This window comes from Aotus nancymaae, unplaced genomic scaffold (assembly GCF_030222135.1).
Source record: "Aotus nancymaae isolate 86718 unplaced genomic scaffold, 86718_ANA_hifiasm-v0.15.2.pri h1tg000020l, whole genome shotgun sequence".
Lineage (NCBI taxonomy): Eukaryota > Metazoa > Chordata > Mammalia > Primates > Aotidae > Aotus > Aotus nancymaae.
The window spans coordinates 69,522,399-69,549,773 of record NW_026988432.1 but is presented as its reverse complement, the minus strand read 5'-3'; the positions used below and the strand labels follow the sequence as shown (position 1 = coordinate 69,549,773).

Below are 27,375 nucleotides of genomic sequence, written 5' to 3'. Positions count from 1 at the left end.
TTTTTTTTTGAGACAGAGTTTTGCTCTTGTTGCCCAGGCTGGAGTGCAATGGTGCAATCTCGGCTCACTGCAACCTCTGCCTCCTGAGTTCAAGTGATTCTCTGCCTCAGCCTCCCAAGTAGCTGGGATTACAGGTGCCTACCACCACGCCTGGCTAATTTTTATATTTTTTAGTAGAGACGGGGTTTCACCATGTTGGGCAAGCTGGTCTCAAACTCCTGTCCTCAGGTGATCCTCCTGCCTCAGCCTCCCAAAGTGCTTGGATTACAGGTGGGAGTCCCCTGCCTGGCATGATTTTGATTTTTTTCTTTTTTAAATTTGTTGAGACTTGTTTTGTGGCCTAACATATGGTCCATCGTGGAGAGTGTTCCATATGCTGATGAGAAGAATGTGTATTCTGTGGCTGTTGGAGGGAATGTTCTGTAAATGTGTGTAAGGTACTTTTGGCCTAGAGTGCAGTTTAAATCGAATGTTTCCTTATTGATTTTCTGTCTGGCTGATCTGTCCATTGCTGAAAGTGGGATGTACCATTCTCCTACTATTATTGTATTGCAGTCTGTGTCTCCCTTTAGGCCTAATAGTATTTGCTTTATATATTTGTGTGCACCAGTATAATATTGGGTGCATAGACATTTAAAATCGTTACATCTCTCTCCAGGCATTATACTAAGTTCTGAGGATATGCAGGCTAATTAATAAAAAGAATACGTAGAGTTCATATAAAGCAGTAGACTGTTCTATGAGAGCCAGTAATGAGGGTCCTAGGTTAGAGGGGAAAGCAAGACTTCCAGAGGATGTGCTGTCTAAGACAAGGCCTGAAGATAAACAGGACTGGCCAGGTAAGGAGGGGAAGAGGGATGCAGGCAGAGAAAAGAGCATGTATGAAGATGACTCATAGGCAAAACTACTCTTCTGGGTGCTTCATATAGATTCTTAGTGATCATCAATCCAGACCAACTCTATTCTTTGCTTTGTGGCTGTTATTCTTTCCGATTTATTTAGATTTTATTGTTTGGTGAAAATGGGCCTCTGGTAAGTGCCCAGTCACAGCCAACATCAGCCCAAACAGAGTTTTAAAATGGGAACAGAGCCTGTTTGAAAAGGAGGCTCCTAAAAAAGAAAAAGAAAAAGAAAAGAAAAAGAGGCTCCTAAGATGAGGAGCAGGTGGGACGAAGCCTGTCAATGGCCTCAGTCCCTTGGCGACATCAAGTCAAAGCAAATGCCTGAGTAAAGGCCCTTTGCCAGCAGCAAATATTTTCTGAGAGCCACCCATGCCAGAAGGCCCAGAGCAGAAGGAGGAAGAGAATGAATGAGTCTTGAGTGTTCCACTGGAAGACTGAGCCTCACAAGGACAGCTTCTGTCAGCATGGTCACAGCCTTCTGTGTGGATGGGGGAGGGAGAGAGGTGTCAATGTGTGCCACCCATGGGATCCACCAGAAACTGGGCTCTGGAGTATTGCTGGCCCCCAGTAGACTTTCATCCAAGGAGTTCTTTGGTTTTCACTGCCAGATGCCTCTCCAGCTCTGCCACTGTGTCATCGGCCATTTGGCTGATCTGTTTCACTATTAGCCTAATGGTGTCCTCCGAGACTGTATCCTTTGACTTTTTCAGCTTGTTCATTGCATTGGTGTGAACCTTCCGTAAAGAGTCTTTGGCCTTGTTGGTGTTCTGTTTGGCCAGTTTCACCAGCATTTTTCTGTGCTCTCTGGTTACTTGGGGAATGGGTACCCGAATTAGTGTCCCTTCCACTTCTGGGTTCAGATTCATTCCACTTTCTCTTATAGCCTTGATAGCTGCAGCTGTACACTCTGGAAAGCTGGCCATATTCACCAAAATCAGCTGTGGCGACTTCATGGAGATCTGGCTAATCTGGTTTAAAGCAAGTTTCCCATCAGCAGTTACCACAGCAATCTGGTCAAGGGATCCTGGTGAGGTCCTTGTATTGAGAGTCTTATTGAAATTATCCTTGAGTGCTTCTATCACAGACTTCATGTCTTCATTCACCTCTTCCAAGTTGATTATATCCTCAACCAAGGCAGTGTTAATATTCACTCTGGTTTGGGATTGTCCTTTCCCTTTGACTTTGGCTTTCTTGGTAACAAAATGGCGGACTGGTACAGCTGGATAGACCACGTATCGCCTATGGCCATGTTGTCTTTCATGCACTGTCTTCGGTGTAACTTCTGAAACAGGTCTGATTGAGGCAGCAAGGTAATTGCGAAAGGCAGGGTGGCCCATGCGGAAGCACTTTAATCCCAAGGCTCCCAAGGCCATGACTGAAGACGATCCTTGGAAACATCCACAGCTATTGCCCAGGTTACTAGGAAAGACTCGTGCGACAGCAGCGACGCAATTGACCCCTTTGACCTTTGTTTCTTTTTTACGGTTTTTGACGTAAAGTCTATTTTATCAAAATACAGCTAATCCTCTTCCTTTTTTGGTTTTAATTTGCATGGAATATCATTTCTCATCCCTTCACTTTCAGTCTTAGCATGTCCTTTCAGGTGAAGTGAGTCTCTTGTAGGCAACACAGAGTTGGATTTTGTTTATTGTTTTTTCATCTGTTTGGCCACTATATCTTTTCATTGAAGAATTTAATCTATTTACATTCAGGGGTATTATTGATAGATAAGGACTTACTCCTGCCATTTTGTTAATTGTTTTCTGTTTGCTTTGCATATTCTTTATTTCTTTCTTTCTCTCTTATTGTTTACCTTTGTGGTTTGGTGATTTTTCTAGTGATAAGGTTTGATTTATTTCTCTTTCTCATTTGTGTATCTGCTGTAGTTACTTTTTTGTGGTTACTGTGGTTTTACATTAAACATCTTATAGTTATGATAGAGTGTTTTAAGCTGATAATAACCTTGATCTCATAAAATATTTTTGACTTTTATCCTTCCCTCACAACTTACAATTTTCTTGATTAATTTATATCTTTTTATATTGTGTGGTCCTTAACAACTTTTAGCTATAGTTACCATTGACCATTTTTTACTTTTAACCTTCATAATGGAGATTTGAAAGATTATATTCCACAGTTATAGCAATAGAGTTTTCTGAATTTGGTAATTAATTTACCTCTATCAGGGAGATTATATTTTCATATGTTTTCATGATAGTGATTATACTTTTGCTTTCAGATGAAGCAACCCCCATAAGAATTTCTTGTAAGGCTAGTCTAGTGGTAATAAATTCTTGCAGCTTTTGCTTGTCTGGGAAAGACTTCATTTTTCTTTCATTTCTGAAAGACAGCTTTGCTAGTAGTTTTTATCTTTCAGCACTTTGAATATATTGTCCCATTCTCTACAGGCCATTTCTTTCTTGGCATGTACAGGTTTTCTGAGAAATCTGTTGATAGAAACCTGTTGATAGAAACCTGCTGGGTTCCCTTACATGTGACTTGATCCTTTTCTCTTGCTGCTTTTAGAATTCTCTATGTCTGACTTTGAATGACTTTATTATAATGTACCTCAGAGAGAGGACCTCTTTGCATTGAGTGTGTTTAGTGTCCTGTGAGTTTCATGGATCTAGATACCCATATTAAAATCGTATCACTATGACTGATATTTGACTGTGGTCCTAGATTGTCTCAAATAGGTAACAGTTCATGAGATTTTATTAAGATTATTATATGCAACTGTATACTGATGTACATAATATTAAATGCTTTATTATTATAAAATTTTAAATTAAAATAAGCATAGTTATGGGCTACAGTATAGCAATATGCTTTTTTCTTTTTCACTCATCTTTTAGCATCATTGGGTTTTCTTAACCTGAATATAGGATTTTAATTCGTATGTTATTTTTATATAAGGAAAGTAAATTTTTACTGTTTGTGTTTGTTTTTCATTTCTCTTACCTACCTAGAAACAATGGAAAGAACTTTCTAAGGAAGACTTATCTCCTGCCTTTGATCATTCACCAAACAAAATAACGACTGAAAAATACAATGGAAACAGAATAGGTCTAGAAGAAGAAAAACTGACAGGTGACCGATGTACAGGACTTTCCTCTAAAATGCAAGATACAATGGAGGAGAACAGTGAGAGGTAAGCTTTCTATAAATACATGCTGAAAGATGAGGCTTTTTTATTTTAAAAATAAATTTTATGGGGCCAAGTGCCATAGGATTTCAGGTACGTAATTTTTATATTAGGAGAATACATTCACACCTGTAATCCCAACACTTTGGGAGGCTGTGACGGGAAGATCACTTGAGTCTAGGAGTTTGAGACCAGCCTGGGCAGTATAGTAAGACCTTATCTCTACAAAAAAAATAAACAAAACTAGGCAGGTGTGGTGATGCGAGTCTGTGGTCGCAGCCACTCCAGAGACTGAAGTGGAAGGATTGCTTGAGCTGGGGAGGTCAAGGCTGCAGTGAGCTGAGATAGCACCACTGCACTCCCACCTTGGTGACAAAGCAAGACCCTGTCTCAAAAATAATAATAATTAATAAATAAATTATGTGGATATGAAATAATATATGCCCTTAATTTATTGAATTAATATAACCGTTTTTTTTCTCTGTCACCCATGCTGGAGTGCAGTGGCACAATCTCAGCTCACTCACTGCTCCACCTCCTGGGTTCAAGTTATTCTCCTGCCTCAGCCTCCTGAGTAGCTGGGAATACAGGCGTGTGCCACCACACTTGGCTAATTTTTGTATTTCTAGTAGAGATAGGATTTCGCCATGTTGACCAAGCTGGTCTTGAACTCCTGACCTCAGGTGATGCACCCACCTTGGCCTCCCAAAGTGCTAGGATTACAGGCATGAGCCACCATGTCTGGCCAAATTAATATAACCTTTATTTCTTACCTGAGGGTATTTAGGTAGTATATGATGAATGATGACACAGGTGTTCTCAAGGAGCTTTCAGTTCTATAAAAAGCCAATACTTATAAACGGAACTAGTTCGAAAATCCTTTAAAATAATAATGATTGAGTGCAAAAGTTAATATAAGTAGGTGCTAAAATATATGTATGGTACAGAAAATAAGTAGTATGAATACCTGCCATTTGTACAGTTACAGAGTTTTTGTAATATAGTTATAATGTAACTGATAATATGCCTTTAATAAAACATTTAAATATGTAAGCTTAATTCCATTACTGGAGGAAGAAAAAGGCGTTTTTTAAAAATCCATATGAATGTGCCATCTATTCAGAATTTTAAGTTACAACTACATTTTTAGGACTGTCTCTCACACATTACTAAGCTCTAACCTGATATGAGTCACTTAGCAAAGTGAATGAGCTTTTTGTTTCCTCTCTCCTGCATCTCTGAATAACTTTTCTTCTTTTCTTTTTGCAAAACGTACTTCTTATTTTGGGGAATTTTGTCTTATGGTTATATTTGTTAGATTGGAGTGAAAATAGTTACGGTCTGCCGTACATTATAGCTTCACTGCTCTATTTTCCTAATATAAAAATTAAATACCTGAAATTTTATAAATGCTAACATATTCCTATATATATTACATGTGATATTATAGTGGAAGAGTTTATTATGACTTAGCAATGTTATTCCTAATTTTTGACCTCAGTAGTTTTATTTATTTATTTATTTATTTTGAGATGGATTTTCACTCTTGTTGCCCATGCTGGAGTGCAATGGCGCGATATCAGCTCACCACAACCTCCGCCTCCCGGGTTCAAGCCATTCCCCTGCCTGAGCCTCCTGAGTTGCTGGGATTACAGGCATGCACCACCACACCCAGCTAATTTTTTGTATTTTTTAGTAGAGACGGGGTTTCTCCATGTTAGTCAGGCTGGTCTCGAACTCCCGACCTAAGGTGATCTGCCTGCCTCGGCCTCCCAAAGTGCTGGGATTACAGGTATGAGCCACTGCGCCTGGCCCAGTAGTTTTAGACTACAAGAGAAAGTATAATGTTTTTTTGGTTCCTTTTTTCATCTTAAATAGAATACCTTTAAATCAGGAAATAATAGTTTTAAATTACCTTAGCTTTTTCAGTATTTAGACTTTTAGATTCTTAGTATTATTGTCTTTTCCTCCCTTTTATCTAGTACTATCTGCAGAATTAAATGAAAAATGGCTTGATGACTGAAATGGTATTCTTAGTATTTCACAAGTATTGAGTTTTAATCCACCAAGATTCAGACCAACCATATTAACAGTCTCAATGACTTAAATCACTCATCCAAGCTTGGCAATACAGAGGAGACTAGTAAAACCACTCAGGAGTTATAGAATGATTGCAAGAGGCTATTTTATGGGGTCTATGTGTGTGTTTTTGTGCCTGTACATGTTTTCACATGTGGTGGTGGTGGTGGTTTCTTCTTTCTCTTTTTTCATTTTCTGTCTGATGAGACCGGTGCATATTTGAAAGCAGAGGAGTCCCAACAGAAAAGTCAGATTTCTAAGCTGAGAAGACTGATTGCAAGAACAAGGTTACAAAAATAGAGAAGAGGAGGCCGGGTGCAGTGGCTCACACCTGTAACCTCAGCACTTTGAGAAGCCAAGGCATGTGGATCACTTGAGGTCAGGAGTTAGAGACGAGCCTGGCCGACATGGCAAAACCCTGTCTCTGCTGAAAGTACAAAAATTAGCTGGACATGGTAGCGCATGCCCAACTACTTGGGAGACTGAGGTGGGAGAATCACTTGTACCCAGGGGGTCGGAGTGAGCCGAGATCACACCACTACACTCCAGTCTGGTCAAAAGAGCAAGACTCTGTTTCAAAAAAAAGAAAAAAAGAAATGTAAAAGAGGAGCATAGGATCGGGGGTGTGAAATAAAGGTTACTCTGACCAGTTTTATCAGTCAGTCCCAGTAATTTTTAGTACCTATAGATAACATTGCATTAAAGATCCTAATAAAATAGTCTTATCGAAAGAATTTCAACTTTCAAAAGAAATAGGACACAGTACTTTCTTGTATTCATTTTCATTGTTGAATATACTCCAAAGCAATGTTTTTCAAATTGAAGGTTGAATCCCATAGTCGTGAAGTTGATTGGATTATAAATATTTTTTAAAGAAGAAAATAGAATAGAGTAAAATAGAAATTATCAGCATATCACAAATAGTAACTATGAATTTAACAGATGCTGGCAAGGTTGTAGAGAAAAAGAAATGCTTATACACTGTTGCTGGGAGTGTAAATTAGTTCAACCGTTGTGGAAGACATTGTGGGGATTCCTCAAAGAACTAAAAAGAAATACCATTCAACCCGGCAATCTCATTACTGGGTATATACCCAAAGGAATATAAATTATTGTACTGTAAAGACACATGCACTCATATGTTCACTGCAGCACTGTTCACTGTAGCAAAGATATGGAATCAACCTAAATGTCCACCAGTGATAGACCTCATAAAGAAAATGTGATACATATACACTATGGAATACTACGAAGCCATAATAAAGAATGAGATCATGTCCTTTGTAGGGACTTGGATGGAGCTGGAGGCCATTAATCATTAGCAAACTAATGCAGGAACAGAAAACCAAATACCACATGTTTTCACTTATAAGTGAGAGCTAAATGATGAGAACACATGGACACAGAGAGGGGAACAACACATGTTGGGGCCTATCAGAGGATGGAGGGTGGGAGGAGGGGGACAGTCAGGAAAAATAACTAATGGGTACTAGGCTTAATACCTGGGTGATGAAATAATCTGTGCAACAAACCCCCATGACACAAGTTTCAAAGTTACGTAACAAGCCTGCACATGTACGTACCCCTAAACTTAAAGTAAAAAAAGAATTTTCAACCTGTTTTTATATATGTATGTATCATATATAAATTCCATATATTTACATATACATTGTTTACATATGTCAATGTGTGTGTGAGGTTACTCTGTGGTGATGCTATTTCTTACTGTATGTTACAGTCTGAGTTCGAAAAGCCAGTGTTCTCAATTATATATAGTACGACCCAGAAACTCAGATCACTGAGAGTGAGAAACAACTTGAACACATGAGAAGTCTGGGGTAGGCACAGTGGCTCATGCCTATAATCCCAACACTCAGGCTGAGGCGGATGAATCACTTGAGCCTGGCAGTTCAAGACCAGCCTGAGCAACATGGCAAACCCCATCTCTACAAAAAATACAAAAAGTAGCCAAGTGTATTGGCCCATGCCTATGATTTCAGCTATTAGGGAGGCTGAGGTGGGAGGATTGCTTGAGCCCAAGGTTGAGGCTGCAGGGAGCCATGATCACACCACATGATCTTCCATGGCCAAGGGTCCACAGGAGGCATTCACGTTGGTTAATAGCCTAAATTGCATAAATATATGGGAAAACCTGGACAGGTCCCACTTGGTAAGTCATAACACAGACATAATTTCCTTAGGCCCAACTAAGAAAGACAGGATTTTATTTTATCACAAATTGAGAGTAGTCTGTCCTCTGGAATTGTGTTCTTAAATTAGATAAAGGCATTTCTTGGTATTTGTCTTTAGTCCATTTCTGAATTATATAGTACACTTTTGGAAAACAAGAACCTCTGTTCCATTCTTTTAAATGAGAAAAATAGTGTGTTCTCAGCCCAACCAGAAACCATAACCAGTTTCCCCCAAATATAGTACAAAACCTTTTAAACTGTATAGCATTTAAACACTAATTAAATCATGCAAGACTTAATGGACTCATTATTGGGCTTATATAGTAAATGACAAAATACTAGATACAAATTATAATTGCCTTCTATACCACAGTGAAAATTTAAAAAATGAAATAATGTAGGGACCATGGAAGGCTAACCCCCCCTCTCTATTTTTATACATATTTTACCTACACTTGAATACAAATATTTTCACTAGCAGGTACATGCATATTTGTGATACTGAATTTTCAATTCAGAGAGTGAATTCTGGGTAAGAATTTTTGCAAGTTATCATAGCAAATATTTTCAGATGGAGTTTTGGACAGCCAGGGATACCTTTATATATAATAACAAAAAGTTAAAAAGACATGAGAAAGCACAATAAGATGTACAAAGATAGCAAAACACAGTCCATCCTTAAGTTGCAGAATATATTATAAAGATAAAACAGGTACCCAAGTTAGCACATTATTAGTAAATTATACATTCCTTACTGCAAATTAAATGCCATATGAATAGAAGGGCTAGAGTGGGTGGAGCAAGGAGAATTGAAGAGTAGAATTGAAATGACAGGACAGGAGAGAAGGGAAGGTTTCTATTTTAGTGGGGAACAAATTTGGAGAACAGCAAAAAATGGCAAGAACAAAGTTCTGCATAGTAGGAGAATATTGGCAAGTGCTTGCATGGACATGTGTTCTCAGTTCTCTTGAGTACATATCTAGGAGTGGAATTGCTGGGTCATATGGTAGCTCTATGTTTAACTTTTTGAGGAGCTGTCAAACTTTTCTACAGCAGCTGAACCATTTTACATTTCCACTAACAATCTCTTGGGTAGAGAAGGTTCCAGTATACCAAAAAGTATAACATTGATTAAATAAAATATTCTGATGCCATAGTTCAATTCAGATTTCTCTTGTCTAAAAGGTTCACCATATAGCTTTTTAAATAGCTTTATGGAGATAAATTTACATGTCATAGTTTGCTCTCATTCAAAGTATACAGTTCAGTGAATTTTAATTTATTTACCAAATTGTGTAGCTGGCACCACAATCTAATTTTAGAACATTTTTCTGATCTCAACTTCTGTGGCTATTTAAAAATACATATTTCAAGAAGCCAGGCACATTGGCTCACTCCTGTAATTCTAGCACTTTGGGAGGCCGAGGCGGGCAGATCACGAGGTCAAGAGATGGAGACCATCCTGGCCAACATGGTAAAACCCTGTCTCTACTAAAAAATACAAAAAATTAGCTGGGCATGGTGGCGAGTGCCTGTAGTCCCACCTACTCAGGAGGCTGAGGCAGGAGAACTGCTTGAACCTGGGAGGTGGTGGTTGCAGTGAGCCGAGATCGCGCTACTGCACTTGAGCCTGGCGCCTGGTGACAGAGCGAGACTCTGTCTCAAAAAAAAAATATTTCAAGATTAATCAAGGATTGATACTGTATTTGGTTGATGTGATTCTTTGGTTTCTTTTAATCTGGAACTGTTCCCTACCTTTTTCTTCCTTGCTTGACATTTGTATTTTTGAAGTTTCTATACCAGTTATCTTTTAGAATGCCCCATACAATGCATTTGTTTAATTATTGTTTATCATAGTTAAATTAAGTTTAAACATTTTGGCCAGGAAAAAGGTAGTCTCAATGTAGGAGACATTGAAGAAGCGTTTGAGATTTTTAAGCACCATTGTGCACTAAGCCCTGTAACAAAAAAGAAAAAATTCTTTAAATCAAGCTACATGTCCAGGAGTATGCTCTAGAAAAATTACCATGTCAGTAATGTTTAATTTGAGGGCAGGGAAGCTGGTTAAACTTTTGCTGTAATACAGAAAAGTAAAAAGAGGGGATGGAAGAAACAGTAACCTATATGTTGCCATTGGCTGTTTTTTGTGGGTTTTTTTGTTGGTTGGTTGGTTGGTTGGTTGGTTGGTTGTTTGGCTGGTTGGTTGGTTGGTTTGTCGAGAGGCAAGATCTTGCTATATCTCACAAGCTGGACTTGATCCTCCTGAGTAGCTGAGTGGCATTATTATTTATACAGAACCAAGACCAAGTATCTTGGGAGTTGGAGAGCTTCCATTGAAACATAATTTCTGAGACCAGGTGCTGTGGTTCATGCCTGTAATCCCAGCACTTTGGGAGGCTGAGGCAGGCGGATCACTTGAGATCAGGAGTTCGAGATCAGCCTGGTCAACATGGTAAAACCTTGTTTTTACTAAAAATACAAAAAATTAGGCAGGCATGATGGTGCTTTTCTGTAATCTCAGCTACTTGGGAGGCTGAGGCAGGAGAATCACCTGAACCCGGAAGGCAGAGGAGGTTGCAGTGAGCCAAGATTGCACCACTGCACTCCAGCCTGGGCAACAGAGCAAGACTCTGTCTCAAAAAAAAAAAAAAAAAGAATATTGAGACTTTAACCCTCATTATTCCAGTGTTCAAGTAGGGTAAAACCTATGTGGATATGTATGGTTTTATTTGCACCTAGATCCTCTGTGTTAGAGTACTTAAGTCCTGCTCTGTGTGCACTTCCTTTTACTTGTTTTTATTTATTCATAGTGCTCTACGGAAGCGTATTCGAGAGGACAGAAAGGCCACCACAGCTCAGAAGGTGCAGCAGATGAAACAGAGGCTAAATGAGAATGAACGAAAAAGAAAAAGGTGGTTATATTGGCAACCTATTCTCACTAAGATGGGGTTTGTGTCAGTCATTTTGGTTGGCGCTTTTGTTTGCTGGACACTGTTTTTTCAGCAAAATGCCCTATAAATAAACAATTAATTTTGCCCAGCAAGCTTCTGCACTAGTAGCTGACAGTGCTACATTAATCATAGGGGTTCGTTTGCAAACGCCTCATATCCCAAAAATGGTGCAGTAGAATAGACATCAGCCAGATAAGTGATATTTACAGTCACAAGCCCAACATCTCAGGACTCTTCACTGCAGGTTCCTCTGAAACCCAAACTGTAAATGGCTGTCTAAAATAAAGACATTCATGTTTGTTAAAAACTGGTAAATTTTGCAACTGTATTCATACATGTCAAATACAGTATTTCACCTGACCAACATTGAGAAATCCTTTATCACAGGATTTGTTTTTGGAGGCTATCTGGATTTTAACCTGCACTTGATATAAGCAATAAATATTATGGTTTTATCTACGTTATTAATGGAAAGAAAATGACATTTAATGTGTGTAATGTATAATGTACTGTTGACATGGGCATCAACACTTTATATTCTTAACCATTTCAGGGTAAATATATTTTATAAATATCTATTTAATCTTACTTTTGTAGTTAACTGTACTTTTTAAAAGCTCAATTTGAAAAATCTGTTACATAAAAAAATAAATTGTGTGTTGATTCAATTGTACTGGATACATTTTCCATTTTTCTAAAGAGAAGTTTGATATGGGCAGTTAGAAATCGGAATAAGCAATTTCTACTATATATTGCATTTCTTTTATGTTTTACAGTTTTCCCCATTTTAAAAAGAAAAGCAAAGAAACAAAAGTTTTTCCTAAAAATATCTTTGAAGGAAAATTCTCCTTACTGGGCTAGTCAGGTAACAGTTGGTCAAGACATCGTAAAGAAATTGGTTTCTGTAAATCCCATTATTAATATGTTCATTTTTCATGAAAATTTCAATGTAATTACCCTAATTTATAGTTGGGGTAAATCATGATTTAGGAAGTAAAAGTAAGAAGCAGCATTTTATGATTCATGATTTCAGTTTACTAGACTGAAGTTTTGAAGTAAACATTTTTCAGGTTCTTTCTACTTCAATAAATAGTATAATGATATGCAAACCTTACATTGTCATTTCAGCTTCCTAATGAGTATTTTTTAAAGCATACTGTTTAATGAATTTAACTGCTCATTTGAGTGCTAGTTTTCTTCAGATTTCAACATTCCTTTCAGTGTTTAATTTGTCTTAAACTTGAAATTGTTGTTATAAATTTAATTGCTAGGAGGCATGGATAGCATGTGATACTATGGATAGCATACATTATTTCAGTGGTTTTCAAACTATGCTAATTAGATGTGCGGGAGGGTCATCAAGAGGTTACTTTCAACCACAGCATCTCTGCCTGTCTCTTTTTATATGCCACGTAAGATTTCTGCACAAGGCTTAAGTATTTTAAAGGGGGCAGTTATCATTTTAAAACAGTTTGAAAACCACTGGTATAGATAGATATTTTGAATTGATTTGCATAGTCTCCTTGAATGTGTTAAATTATGCTGAAAGCATGAAAGCAGGATGTAGGCGGTACTACATATTAAATAAGATTTCTATAACATGTGCCTGTGTCCTGATTCAGTATTACTGTGTCCTGTAACCTTGAAATGGAGAGGAGGTAAGAGGGACATTTTCTTATATCTGTCTGCATTAAACCTGTGTTGAGGCATCCAAGACCCTTACATTTTAGGTTGTTACTGGTTTAAAATCTCTTTCCAGTTTGCATTGGTTTGTCTTTGCTAAATACAGTATGTTACTCTGCAAGTCAAATACAGCTAGGCCTTATGACTTTTCCAGTTGAAGCTTGCCTTGCTTTTAGTACACAGGTTAAGACTTGAGGAAGCCAGTGCCAGGGAGGACATGCCTCGCTCCTCTGCTAGCTGAATGTGCTTCATCGGCTTATGCTTTGCTTTCTGTCCTTCTGGGTGGTGTCTGTTGCACATATTTTTAAAACCACATTCAGTGTAGTGAACACTTGTAGGGTTAGTCATCTTTCCTTCTTCTAGCAGATCCTTGAGAAGGGTGTTGACAGTGGATGCTTTAAATAGTGTTCAGTTTTTTACCAGTGATAACATATTTCACTAGATGGTGTGAAAACACTTGACATCGTGTTTTGCCCATGGTCATCATCCCGACCTTTTTTTAAATGAGGTGTGCTGGTCAAGAGACAAACAGACATGGCTGACTTCTCTGGTAATGGCCAGAGAAAGAAAGTTAGCAATTCTAGATGGGTTCTACATCTTAAAAAAGAAAAAAAAAAAACTTGTTGTATCCTTAGGTCCTCATAATATTAAATATTTTCTGATTTTAACAGATTTTAAGGATCAGATACATAGTTTGACTTGAATGAGATAGTGTTGCTTTTTCAATAGGTTAAGAAAGAAACATTTTTAAAAAACAGGATTTTTTATTTTCAGGAAAGTTTATAATTCATACCTAGTTCATTTCCGCTCACATCTATTTCTGCTAATAGATTGACGGCAACCTTTGGTTTAATGCCATGTTCTCTGGCTACACCAACAATTTCATATTCCTTTCCAGTGTTAGCCAAGTATTTGTTTTATGTTAGCCTGTGACTGATTTTTATCCATGCTTGCACGTATATAGAATGTAAAAATATAATTCTGCATGTTTAATTTATCCATATAAAAATGAAAATAATACCCATTTTCTGCTTTCTTAAAGGGTTAAAAAAAGTAACATGTAATAAGTACATGGAGGATTTTATTTAGAGCAATATAAAAACCATTTTTTATGTTAGAGGAGACTTTATACATTTGTCAGGTTTTCTGCCTTTTGGTCCTTTATCTTCTTAGTCCATTTCATCATGTTTTAATATTTCTACCAAGGAATGAACAAGAAAAGAGAAAGGAATTTTAAAAAAATGTGTTAATGATTTTCTTTTAATGGTATGTTTCAGCGGAAGGGGTTCTGATTCTTAATATGCACTTGTGCCTGTCCTCTTTGTCTCAAACTCAGATTGGCGGTATGAATCGAAAAATGTATATTGGTTTAAAAGGCAGTTTAGGGTATGGAACGGTCTTCCAGTTGTTATATCAACTACTTTGCTTTCAGCTTTCAGTTCAAAGTACCATTTATTGATGGTTTACTGTATGCCAGGCACTGTATTTTTTCTTTACGTATTACCCTACTTAATCCTCAGCACAATTTTATGAAGTAGGTGTTGTTAATCAGCCTGAAACTGGCATTTCTCCATTGGTTTATGGTGCTGTCATTGAAAAGTCTCATGTGTAACGTATCCTAGAATTAGATAATTCTCAAAGACTGCAACTGCAGGCCGGGTGGAGTGGCTCACGCCTGTAATCCCAGCACTTTGGGAGGCCGAGGCGGGCGAATCACCTGAGGTTGGAAATTCGAGACCAGCCTCACCAACATGGAGAAACCCATCTCTACTCAGAATACACAATTAGCCAGGCGTAGTGGCACATGCCTGTAATCCCAGCTACTCGGGAGGCTGTGGCAGGAGAATCACATGAACCTGGGAGGTAGAGGTGGCAGTGAGCCAAAATCATTGCACTCCAACCTGGGCAACAAGAGTGAAACTGTCTCAAAAAAAAAAAAAAAAAGGAAGACTGCAACTGCAACTCATTTCCCTCTGAGAAAAATATCACTGACTAGATTACATTTCTAGTTCCAGAGCAGAAGCTGGTGGTATTAAAAATGTTTTGGTTGACTATTGTGTACCATAATGAGTACCTACATTTCCAAATTGCCTGCCTGCTTGTTGCACAGATTTAAAAATCTAGTCCGCCTTTATTTTTACTTTCAGATACAGATGTTTAAAGACATTTTTGGCTGGGCACAGTGGCTCACACCTGTATTCCCAGAACTTTGGAAGGCCAAGGTGGGAGGATTGCTTGGGCTCAGATGATTGAGATCACCCTGGGTCTCTACTTAAAAAAAATTAGCTGGGTGTGTTGGCACATGCCTATAGTCCCAGCTACTTGGGAGGCTGAGGCAGGAGGATCACATAAACACAGAAGTTTGAGGCTGCAGTGAGCTATGATGGAGCCATTGCACACTAGCCTGGGCAATAGAGGAGACTTGTCTCTATATATATATTTATTTTTCTCTCTCTCTCTTTCTATATGTGTGTGTGTGTATATATATAGAGAGAGTGTGTGTATATATACACACACACACACAAAGATATATAAAATAGATATAAAAGATATATTAAAGATATATATGTGAAGAATTTTTTTAATATAGTCTATTATGAGCCAAATATCATTAGGCATGTAGTCCATTTCTTTCCATGTTCAGGCAAGAGTTCCAGTTCTGTAAACATTCATTTATGTGTTTTTTCTAGCGGGTGCACACATGGGTTCTCAGTGATGTGTAGCCAGGGCATAGATTCCTCTCAGACTATTGCACCCTGCAGTGGGAGAGGTGTCTGAAGCCTGGCTGTGCTTGACGCACAGTGCATAGCAGAACAAATGCATAGCAGAAGTGCCTGTTCTGCATTCCCATTTATACATCAACAACTAATAAAGTCTCTTTTACATTTAAGCCCTTATTTGGCTTTGGCATATTTAGATGGTAGGGGCCTAGAATCTTATAAAGAAAATTTTGAAAAACAGAAGCATAGTATTTGTCCATGATTTAAAATGCCAGGCATGGTTGTCACCTGTGTGATTTACTCTGGAGTTGACCTGGTCCATTCATCTTTCTCCCCAGTTTGTTTGGTTTCGATTCCATTTTCCCTTGTATCTATCTTCAAAGCAGTGTCTATGGGACAGCATCACCAAGAGCCCCTAGAAGCAGAGACACACTAGAAATTACAGCTGTCTTTGTTCTAGTGAATATGTATAAGGGTAACATGCCTTGGTGGAAAGCAGCTCAGGTTGTGTGAACTCCTCAATCCCTCCTCTACCAAGAGCTCACCAGTTCCAACACTGTACACTCAGTTGCTGTGTTCTGTGTGCCTGGTCCTAATATGGCCATTATGTTGTTTATCCGGATTTGAGAATTTAAGCTTTTTCACTCCTCTTTGGGTAGTAGTATTCAGGTAAGAACTTCTAGGAAAATAGTATGAGTTTGGTTATCTTTTTTCCTCTGCAGGAGGAATTTTCTGAATATTTAGCACATTCAGATCGCTCCAAGAACAGCATTGAGCAATGTTGCACACATGCTTTCTCCCAGCACTCTGCTGAGAAATGGCTGTCTCCCCTGGCGTCTGGGTCTGGAAAGACTCATTATCCTTCAGGGAGGGGAGCATTTTTCCTCACTGCCCTTGCTGAGCCTTTTCTCCTGCTGTGTATGGTTTAGCCCAGCACAGAGCCATCACCGACTGTAAGAAGTGATGGATAGAAGTGTTTACTTGGTTGGTGAGGCCTTGTCTTTAATGGGTAACAATCTGACAAGGAAAACATTTCAAAGACTGACCAGGCCTGGCTTGGTAACTCACTCCTGTAATCCCAGTACTTTGACAGCCTGAGGCTGGAGAATCATTTGAGCCCAGGAGTTCGAGACCAGCCTGGGCAACACGGTGAAATCCCATCTCTTTGTAACAAGAAAAAGAAAAAAAAAAAAAAGCCCTGACCGTCTCTGGGCAATCCATCAGGATAATTAAAAGTTCAAACATTTGTTTTGTTTTTGAGACAGTTTTGCTCTTATTACCCAGGTTGGAGTGCAATGGCACGATCTCCCCTCACTGCAACCTCCGCCTCCTGGGCTCAAGTGATTCTCCCACCTCAGCCTCCCGAGTAGCTGGGATTACAGGTGCATGCCACCACGCCCAGCTAATTTTTATATTTTTAGTTAAGACAGGGTTTCACCTTGTTGGCCAGGATGGTGTTGATCACTTGACCTTGTGATCCGCCCTCCTCGGCCTCCCAAAGTGCTGGGATTACAGGTGTGAGCCACCACTCAGCCCAAACTTTTGAACTCTTATTTTATTTTTTAAATTTAGAATGGAAGGTGGGAATTGTGCAATTTGGTGAGGATGTTACAGAGACTACTTCAGGACTTTCTGGTTTTATGTTATACAGTATGTTTTGAGGAGCTCCAAGAATTGCACAGGAATTTTTTTATTTGTACAGACTGTTTTTTAAAGACACATCAAATTATTCTTTATTGGGCTCTAATTTGGCATTTTTTTCAGACATAGGTTGCTGTTGACATGTCAGATTTCTACTATTAAAAACTTATTTTGAGTTTGGCGAATTCAGGAGAGGGAACCTAGGTAGGTCATCTGTAGGGCATCTTTGCTCACCTTAGAGAAGTTTCTGATTAGCCTCAATTCAGTTCAGTAGGGTATTAGTGTGGATATTTGGTGACAAGACCTATTCTTGGTGCAGTTTGGCTTTCCATGGCCTCAGGCATAGAGCTGACTTGTGAGTGGACCCTCTGTCCACACTTCATGGTCCTTACGCCTTTCCAGCGTAAAGCAGTGTGTGAGGGCCGCCATCTCCACAGAAAGCACCACATTTGTTTCATTTGACTTGTTTGAACCCATTTCTTTTGCCTTTGCACTTTTAAATAAAAATAGCAAAAATTGATTCAAGTGAAGCTATTAGAATTTTCTAAAATGAAGCCTATTTGTCTTTTCAGTCTTGCAAATAAAGTCTTTAAAACAGTTAACTCTCCCAATGATTTAACCTTAGTTTCTTACCCCCTCCCTGAATAATATTTACAAAGAAATAATACATGAATTTTTTAAAAAACACTGTCAGTTGTTATAAATGATAGTTCATTCTTGGTAAGTATATCTGTAACAAAATACTGGGGAAGGACATGGGGTCTAGTGAACACCTACAATTCTGCCAACCAGTTTAAATACATAATCTAAATTCAACTCACATAACACCTCTTCTAGGTAGACAACATTCTCCCTATTTTCAGATAAGAAAACTGAGTCAATGAATAAGTAACTTGCCCAAGTTTGCCCAGCGAGTACATCAGAGAGCTGAGATTCACTCTCCAATCTGTAGGCTTCCAGTAATTCTAAACCTCATGCTTTTTCTATTACATTACACTGACTCTGTTTTTAATGGAATATTTAAACGAGATATTTAAGTGGGAAAATAATAACCACTCTTACCTGTTAAAGTTCAGGATAATTCTCTATTTTTTTAATGGAGCACATTTTTAAAACTTGCACCAGTTTAAACTACCACTGCAACAGAGAAATACTAGAACATCAGAGTATTCTCTAAACCAGATCATTGTTTCATTCACTTTGATTAAGTTTTTTCGTTTTTAAAAAACTTCTGAATGCATAGAAAACAAATATATATACATGTTGATTCTGAGTGTGTATATATGCACGTATATTCTGTGTGTGTATATATACACGTATATATGTATATATATACACAGAATCAATATATATATATATACACACACAATCAATAAAAAGTACCTTTTCTTCAGCCACTTTTGTTCAGGGTTCTGAAGATTTGTGTAATAAGCATCCATAGTAGTTTTTGACTCACAGATACCTAATGAGAATGTTTTCTTGATGACTTGACAGTTTTCCATCAGTGCTGGATAATCAGAGAAAAAAGGACTGTTCAGAACACCAAGGTGCTTGGTACAATTATGCCAAGTACCCTGTCTTTAGTGCGAGTAGCCTAATTCTCAGTATTTGGGAGTTTTTGACCAGATGTGTGAATATGGTTTATATTTTCTAGTTATTTATATATATGTGAAGATACAATATGACAAGTATTTCGATTTGGAGGGTTTGTGGTACTGAGGGGAGCTGGGTGAAGACGGGAAATACCATTGGCCTCCCAAAAAGTTCAGTTACTTGCAAATTTTGTGAAGTGACATAAACTCAACTGCCCTTAGAATAGTTATTCCATCTGTCTGTTGTTTATTTAAACTCTCATTTATTTTTACTTTTTGGCATTAAAATACAATAAATCTGTCAATTATTTTATGTCTTTATATTTATAGTAGCTTAAATGTTGGGTCAGTTCATTTCAATAGATATGATTGTTAATATCCTTCAGGGCAAAAAGGATCTGCTGACAACCTGTGATTTAAAAATATAGGCCAACTTTATGTCCAAACATTATGTTGATAATATTTTTAGCTGTATTATACAGTGGAGGTTCAAATTGGATTAGACATTTGCATTGAATTCCGAAGTATTGGTAAGTCTAGCACATACTATAAAGTCTTGCTAAGTTCTTGTGGGTACATTTTTTTTAAAACCTGTCTGTCTGTCAGTATCACATAGAGGTCACTTCTTGAGTAAAACAAGATGGCCTTAAAAATTCACAGTAATTCCTGAAGAAGAATATGAGTCACGGTGCTTCCACATGAGGCCACCTCACACCACCACCATTTGGAAATCCAGCACTTCAGCCATTTTACCAAGATGACAGTGAAGCACTTAGTGTGGTTGAATGTGTCATGTGGGAATGATTTTTGGTTACCTTTTCAGTTCATTGTTAGTCCTTTTATGTTGTGTGTATCTATGTTCGTCTGTGTGTTTGGTAAATATGAATTGAATAGATGACTTCTTATTTTATGTTTTAGGCCAAGATTGACAGACACCTAATATTCATGACTTGAGAATATTCTGCAGCTATAAATTTTGAACCATTGATGTGCAAAGCAAGACCTGAAGCCCACTCCGGAAACTAAAGTGAGGCTTGCTAACCCTCTAGATTGCCTCACAGTTGTTTGTTTACAAAGTAAACTTTACATCCAGGGGATGAAGAGCACCCACCAGCAGAAGACTTTGCAGAACCTTTAATTGGACGTGTTGTTGTTTTTAATGCGTGTATGAAATGTAGAAAGATGTACAAGAAATAAATTAGGAGAGATTACTTTGTATTGTACTGCCATTCCTACTGTATTTTTATACTTTTTGGCAGCATTAAATATTTTTGTTAAATAGTCTTATGTTGGTTTGTGTGCATTATCTTAGGACAGCTCTGCTTTGAATAATGAATATTTTGCTGTGGGTTTACTCTCAAATTTTTGTAACAAGCAAATGACATATTTAAATTGAAACTGATTCAAAACATTGGCCACTCACTTTTTAAAGATTTTTTTAGCTGGGCATGGTGGTCCACACCTGTAATCCCAGCACTTTGGGAGGCTGAGGCAGACGGATCACCTGAGGTCAGAAGTTCAAAATCAGCCTGGCCAACATGGCGAAACTCCATCTCTACTAAAAATACAAAAAAAAATTAGCTGGGCCTAGTGGCAGGTGCCTGTAATCCCAGCTACTTCGGAGGCTGAGGCAGGAGAATCACTTGAACCCTGGAGGCGGAGCGTTGCAGTGAGCCAAGATCGCCACCACTGCATTGCAGCCTAAGTGACGAGTGAAATTCTGTCTCAAAAAAATTATATATTAAAAAATATATATTTTTAGTTGCCCTTCAATAGTCTTTCTATCCTTAATAGTACAGGTTACATGAAAGCAATAATAGTTATATTCCTTTGTTACTTGGGAAAATATTAATATGGATAATGGTATTGCCTTAAGGTCGTTATTAATTTCAGACAAGTACAGCAGTTCAATGCAGTTTTTAAAATCATAGTGCCATTCCTGTTGTGCTTTCCCCAAACAATTCCCATTATAAGAAAGATTCCTTCCTGATAAAGGTCCTCAGCTTGTTTGCCATCTCATGTCCCAGCCAAGTGATGTGTTTGGGCTGTGTGTCTGATCGGTTATTAGATTCTTGGTGATATTTTTGTTGTCCGGGACACTCAGCCCTCTGCTTGAGCACTTTAAGAGTATAACAACATAATTTTTTTGTTTTGCCAACTTTGAAATTCATATATCATTCACAAATACATCTATTTCATCTCTTTAAATTTAAATGACTTAGATTCCTTTTTGCCTTATATGCCAGGTTTTCTGGGTCTGTTTTAGGAGTACATAAACTATTTCTGCTATATATTTCCTGAAGAATGCATGAAAAGTTTATTACACTACAAAGTAGTACAAAAAGATAATCTTTCCATGGTGTCCACAAAGCTGCTGGAAAGAATCATCTACACTCGGCTGCCTCTATCTGCTTTCTTCCTGCATACTCTACCCCCACTCCCAAGATGACCCAGAAACGTCATTTTAGCTTGTACTGTAGCTTAATAAAGCTACTGCTGTTTAGTTCTTCCCTTACATGACTTCTTGGCAGCAACATTAAGAACTCTGTCTTTGAAACTTTCTCCTTAGACTCCATAAGCTTGTCTCTGGGTTTTCTTCATCTCACTTCTTCTGCCTGACTCTGGAATATTGGGGTTTCCAAGGACCCCATCTTTGGCCCTTTTATTTTGATTTTAATACACTTAACGTTGGATGATCTGATTTTTTTTTTTTTTTAGACGGAGTTTTCGCTTTTGTTGCCCAGGCTGGAGTGCAGTGCCACAATCTCGGCTCACTGCAACCTCTGCCTCCCCGATTCAAGCAATTCTGCCTCAGCCTCCTGAGTAGCTGGGACTACAGGTGCCCGCCACCTCACCTGGCTGATTTTTGTATTTTTATTAGAGACAGGGTTTCACCACATTGGCCAGGCTGGTCTCGAACTCCTGACCCCAGGTGATATACCAGCCTTGGCCTCCCAAAGTGCTGGGATTACAGGTGAGAGGGGACTTGTGAGGCCTACCTCACAAGTCTTTAATACCTATAAGCTGATTACATGCAAACTCTAGGCTAGATCTCACTTAGGACTTATAAACCATATATCCAGTTCCCAAAATGGTCATTGCATAAATTCCTTACCCTCAAAAATTGAACATGATTTCTTCCTTTCATCTCCTCTTCCTTCTGTATTCCATTTAATTGGTGGAACCCCCTGGAAACCTGAAATTCATCTTCAGTTCCTCCCCTTAGACTTCACGTCTAGTTTGCTCACAAAGTCCTGTTAATTCTGCACAGTGACTCTCACACCCACTGCCCTTGCCTTGGTTTAAAGTTCCACACTTGTCCAACCTGTGGCCCATGAGCCACATGCCGCCCAGGATTGCTTTAATGCGACCCAGCATGAATTTGTAAACTTTCTTAAAACATGAGGGGTTTTTAACAATTTTCTTTTTTAAGCTCACCTGATTGTTAACTGCATATTACGTGTGGCCCAGGGAAGTCCAACGATTGGACCCCCCTGGTTTAAACCTTCCTTGTGTGTGCGGGTCACAGCAGCAGGTTCCTGCCTAGGGTGGCACACCTGCCGATCCACTTCACACAATTCCCAACTAATTTAAAGATCTGACTGTTGCCCTCCTAAAAATTCGCTAATAGCACCTTAGACAATTTTGTCTTTGTTTTAAATCACAAAGCCTCAGCATGCTGTGTGCACCAGTGCGTCTTCTGGCTATTACCTGCCTACCCTGATAAGGCACCCTTAGCTGCAGCTATCCCAAACTATTTGGAATTAGTGGAATATTGCTCGTTCATTCAATGAGTATTTATTCAACACACATGCTTGGCACTATAGGAGACAGTGGATGTTCAGTGATGGGGAAAAGCATGACTGTGGTCTATGGTCTTATGGGAGAATTAAAACAATAAGCCTGTAAGTAAGCAAATACACAATTTAACCAGTCATGAGTGCTGTGGCAGAAATGAATTGATAACTACTTAGATGTGGAGAAATTGGCTTATGAAATCAGAAGCAGAGATACTAGGAGTAGTTGCCTCTGAACATTCTTTTGGAATGGCCACATAAGCCCCCAGTTTGGAAAGGCAGTGGCAAGGCAAGACTTGAGCTTTCCAGATTGGATGCGACTCTACCCTGTGGTCTGCAGGACACACAGGCATGTATGCCCAAGGCAGCTCTGGAAGCCACAAGAAGCATCTCCAAAATAAGACATGTCTGCCACTACCTTATGCAGTCACCTTACTTTTGATGAAAAACCAGTATCTTAACCAATAGAATCAGAAACTTAACCCTGTGGGTGTTTGGGTGGATCTCTTCTCAACAGTTCCTGGCCCACCTGAAATGCTCCAGGTGTGAAAATTGGATTGGTGTGAAAACCCACCACCACGTCTGGACTGGAAGGAGTGTCGGGAAACTGAAGGAGTGATCCCTGAACTAACTTGCCAGACGGAGACCAGACAGCATGTGGCGTGCGACATTTGAGTGGTTGGGCCCTTTGAAAGCAACCCCGAAGAGCAAATGTTCCCATACTTCTAATTGGCCCAGTGGATAATGTAAGGAGGCTGAGGCGAAGACAAAGTAGTCCAGCGCACAGTTCCCTGGTGTTTCACTTAGGGTTCTCCAGAGAGACAACCGACATGATAGAGCAAGGTGAGGAGGGGCTGGGGAATTGGCCACCTCTATCATGGAGGCTGAGAAGTCCTATAACTGACCTCCGGCGAGTTGAGAACAGGGAAGCCGGCTGTGTGCATCAGTCCAAGTCCAATATTAATAGTACAACTCTGGAGGTCCACTGGTGAGAGTCCCAGAGTCCAAAAGCCAAAGAATGAAGTGTCGTCCAGGGGCAGAAGAGTGTGCCAGCCCCAGAAGGGAGTGAGAATGCACCTTTCTCTGCCTTTCTCTGCTTTACCCTGGCTTTCACTCCATCCAGGCCTCTTGCTGATTGGATGGTGCCTGCCCATGTTGAGGGTGGGTCTTCCCTATTCCGTCCACTGACTCGCACGCCAGTCTCCAGAAAGACCCTCACGGGCACACCTGAGGCAGCCCAATCTAACCAAATGTCAGACCATATGGGTTTCCCTTTAGGCAAAAGAGGACAGGTGCAGCGCCTCCTGAAGCCTTGAGAATAATGAGTGCTTCACCAGCTATGTGCGTACCCCTTGATCCAGTCAAGTTGACATTCCAAATCACTCAGCTTCTCCTAATCAAGGCAGTAGAGACGCTTAACATTCCCCAAATTTGTCAGTGGCACAAAGGGAGGCCCCAAAGACACCCTTTCTTGCTGGCATACGGTGGCATTCCAAGCAGACGTTGAATAACTGCTGTTAGGTGTGGAAAGGAGAAAGTGGAGGAGAGAAATGCTATAACCTCCCAAGTCAGGGGCAGAAAATTAGACTGCAAGGGGGAAAAGCAGAGTCAGTTTTAATAGTAGTTATATTAGCATGTCTGAAACAACATTGCTGCCCTTACAGATTAAGGTGGGAAAGAGCTGTGTCTGGAGCTCTGAAAACTGCATGCTAAATGAGTGAGAAAAATACAAATAAAGAAATTGGTATTAAGACATAATATAAACTAATTTCTGCTTGGAAAATAATGGCTTCTAAGTAGAAAATGAAAAGAAAAAAAATTTTTTTTTTTAAGACAGAGTCTTGCTCTGTCACCAGGCTGGTGTGCAGTGGCTCAATCTCGGCTTACTGCAACCTCCATCTCCCAGGTTCAAGTGATTCCCCACCTCAGCCTCCTGAGTAGCTGGGACTACAGGCACACACCACCATGCCTGGCTAATTTTTTTGTGTGTATTTTAGTAAAGACAGGGTTTCACCATGGCCAGGATGGTCTCGTTCTGACCTCGTGATCTGCCTGCCTTGGCCTCCCAAAGTGCTGGGATACAGGCATGAGCCACTGCGCTCAGACTGAATTAAGAATTTTTAGTTTTCTGGCTGGGCACAGTGGCTCAGGCCTGTAATCCCAGCACTTTGGGAGGCTGGGGTGGGCAGATCTTCTGAGTTCGAGTGTTCAAGACCAGCCTGGCCAACATGGTGAAACCCCGTCTCTACTAAAAATACAAAAATTAGCTGGGCGTACTGATGCGCACCTGTAATCCCAGCTACTCAAGAGACTGAGGCAGGAGAATCGCTTGAACCTGGGAGTCAGAGGTTGCAGTGAACCGAGATTGTGCCATTGCACTCCAGCCTGGGTGACAAGAGTGAGACTCCATCTCAAAAAAAAAAAAAATCTTTATTCAAATGCCCGCAGGATGACTTGATTTTAATGCTAACAAATCTGCAGTCTAGCTTTGTGTGGAAAAAGTGGCAGAGACATTTACTCCTCTCCAAATACAGGTGGCCCTCCATATTTGTGGGCTCCATATTTGACATTTGTGGGTTCCACATTTGACATTTGTGGGTTCAACCCACCATAGATCAAAAGAAAACAAATAATACTACAATAAAAAATAAAACAAATAAAAAAGACAGCACAGGCCAGACACAGTGGCTCATGCCTATAATCCCAGTACTTGGGGAGGCCAAGGTGGGCAGATCACTTGCTGTCAGGAGTTTGAGACCAGCCTGGCCCACATGGTGAAACCCCATCACTAATAAAAATACAAAAATTTTAGCCAAGCCTGGTTGGGGGCACCTGTAATCCCAGCTACTCGGGAGGCTGAGACAGGAGAATCACTTGAACCTGGGGGAGGCAGAGGTTGCTGAGCAAAGATCACGCCACTGCACCCCAGCCTGGGCGACAGAGCGAGACTCCACCTCATAAATAAATAAATAGAATAAAATGAGAAATACAGTATAGTAACCATTTACCTAGCATTGACATTGCAGTAGGTATTATAAGCAAGCTGGAGATAATTGAAAGTATGCAGAAGGATGTGCACAGGTTATATGCAGTGCTACACACACCATTTTATATCAGAGCTTGAGAATCTGCAGATTTTGGTATCCAAAGGAGTCTGGAAGCCAATCTTGCGCAGATACAGGGTCAGTGGTGCTGTTTATTCCTCTGCATTTCTCATGCTCCCAGCAGCTGGCGGGGGCACATGGCTTGCTCTGACAGGGATGCGGGAGGTGTGCACAGCCATGCACAGTCCTCCCGTTGCTTTCCCTGCCCAGGTGATTGATGAGGCCGGTGTCCTGGATGTTGAGTTACAAGGTGGCAGTCAGCTGGCCCAAGTCCTTTGTGACTATATGGAATCGAGTTCCGTGCCAGCCTTCATGGGACATGTGAGCAGCACCATAAACTGTTCCCCACCCAAAGGAAGAAGCTTGTTCCCTTTTGGCCCCAGGACTATTCAGGGTGGGCCTGTTGCTCTGAAGCCAGCTGAATCTCCCAAAGACCGAAAGCCTTGGTGTCGCTGGGAAGGGGCGAGACATCAAACACGTGGGGCAGATGAGCAGGCACTGGAGAGGGAGGGCGGTGGTTGCACAGCAATGGGAAGCTACTGAAGCCACTGAGCTGTGCAGGATAAAAATGGTTCTGATAGTAAGTTTTATGTATATTTTACCACAATTAAGAGAGAGAGTGTGTGTGTGTGTGAGAGAGAGAGAGAAAGAGAGTAAAAGTTCTGTTTATCTGTACAATGGGAATAACATTGGTACCTATAGTTTGCAAGGTTGTTGACAGGAAGAAGTAAGATCTAAAGTGCTTATCACAGCATCTAGCACCTAAATACTCAAGAATGGTACTGCAATTAGCAGCAGAAGAATGTGCTATTTATATTAAAATAAAAAATACATCAGGCCCTCTCTCCACCAGGTAACCAAAGTTAGCACCCACGCATTGAACCATGCTGGTGGTGTGTGCTTTTGCGTGATGTGTGAAAAAACACCTTACCTCTATGGTCTCCCTCCCCAGACACTAAACCCCATCTAATCATGAGAAAAACATCAGACACATCCTAGCTGAGAGTATAGCAGGTCAGGTGTCCTCAAAACTGACAGTCATCAGCAACGAGGAAAGTGTGAGGAACTGTCAGCCCGGGAGGAGCCTAAGGAGACGAACACAACCACCAACTGCAACGGGGCATCCTCAGCGGTCTCCCAGACCAGAAAACGACATCGGTAAAAACTAAGGGACGCCGAATAAATGGTGGCCTTTAGTTATAACAATGGATCAGCATTAGTTCATTAATTGTGACAAATTTGCCATTCTAATGTAGGATGTTAACAAGAGGGGAAACCGGGTGTGGGGCATATAGGAACTCTGTGTTCGCCTTGCAATTGTTCTATAAATCTACAGCTAATCTAAAATTTAACAATTATTAAAAAGAAAGACAGGAAGGCTGAAAAAAGGATTCAAGAGAAAGTGATAATACTGAAGACAGGGGAAGAAGCTGACATACAGATAATAGAAGTCCCTGAAGAAGAAATCCAAAGTGAATAGAACACTACGATTGTTAAGTCAAGAAAAGTTTCCTGAAATAAAATAATTTGAAACTACATACTAAGAGACTATATCTATAAAGATATAGA

The 27,375-nt window shown here is 39.7% G+C and overlaps 2 protein-coding genes across 7 annotated transcripts in view; one reads left to right on the top strand and one right to left on the bottom strand.

Moving 5' to 3' along the window:
* The window catches only part of PTPN2 (protein tyrosine phosphatase non-receptor type 2), a 116,920-nt gene extending 96,731 nt beyond the window's left edge, over nt 1–20,189 (top strand). For 3 of the 5 annotated variants that reach the window (XM_012472518.2, XM_064379452.1, XM_064379453.1), the window contains 2 exons: nt 3,872–4,053; nt 11,129–11,937. In XM_012472518.2, coding sequence (XP_012327941.1) covers nt 3,872–4,053; nt 11,129–11,336 — 390 coding nt within the window. In that variant the 3' untranslated portion in view covers nt 11,337–11,937. Of the gene's footprint in view, nt 1–3,871; nt 4,054–11,128; nt 11,938–12,045; nt 12,135–19,823 lie in introns of those variants that run through there. The other 2 variants (XM_064379451.1, XM_012472519.2) reach the window with 2 other exon arrangements.
* LOC105730981 (ribosome-recycling factor, mitochondrial-like) lies at nt 1,370–2,327 on the bottom strand. 2 transcript variants are annotated; one of them, XM_021670086.2, is made up of 3 exons: nt 1,809–2,327; nt 1,774–1,776; nt 1,471–1,713 (listed from the first exon to the last, which is right to left on the bottom strand). In XM_021670086.2, the coding sequence occupies exons 1-3, from the start codon at nt 2,273–2,275 to the stop codon at nt 1,572–1,574; spliced, it is 612 nt and encodes a 203-aa protein (XP_021525761.1). In that variant the 5' UTR covers nt 2,276–2,327; the 3' UTR covers nt 1,471–1,571. The 2 variants fall into 2 exon arrangements, with proteins under 2 accessions (XP_021525760.1, XP_021525761.1); XM_021670085.2 differs by having other exon boundaries at nt 1,370–2,324.
* Nucleotides 20,190–27,375: the final 7,186 nt, after the last annotated feature.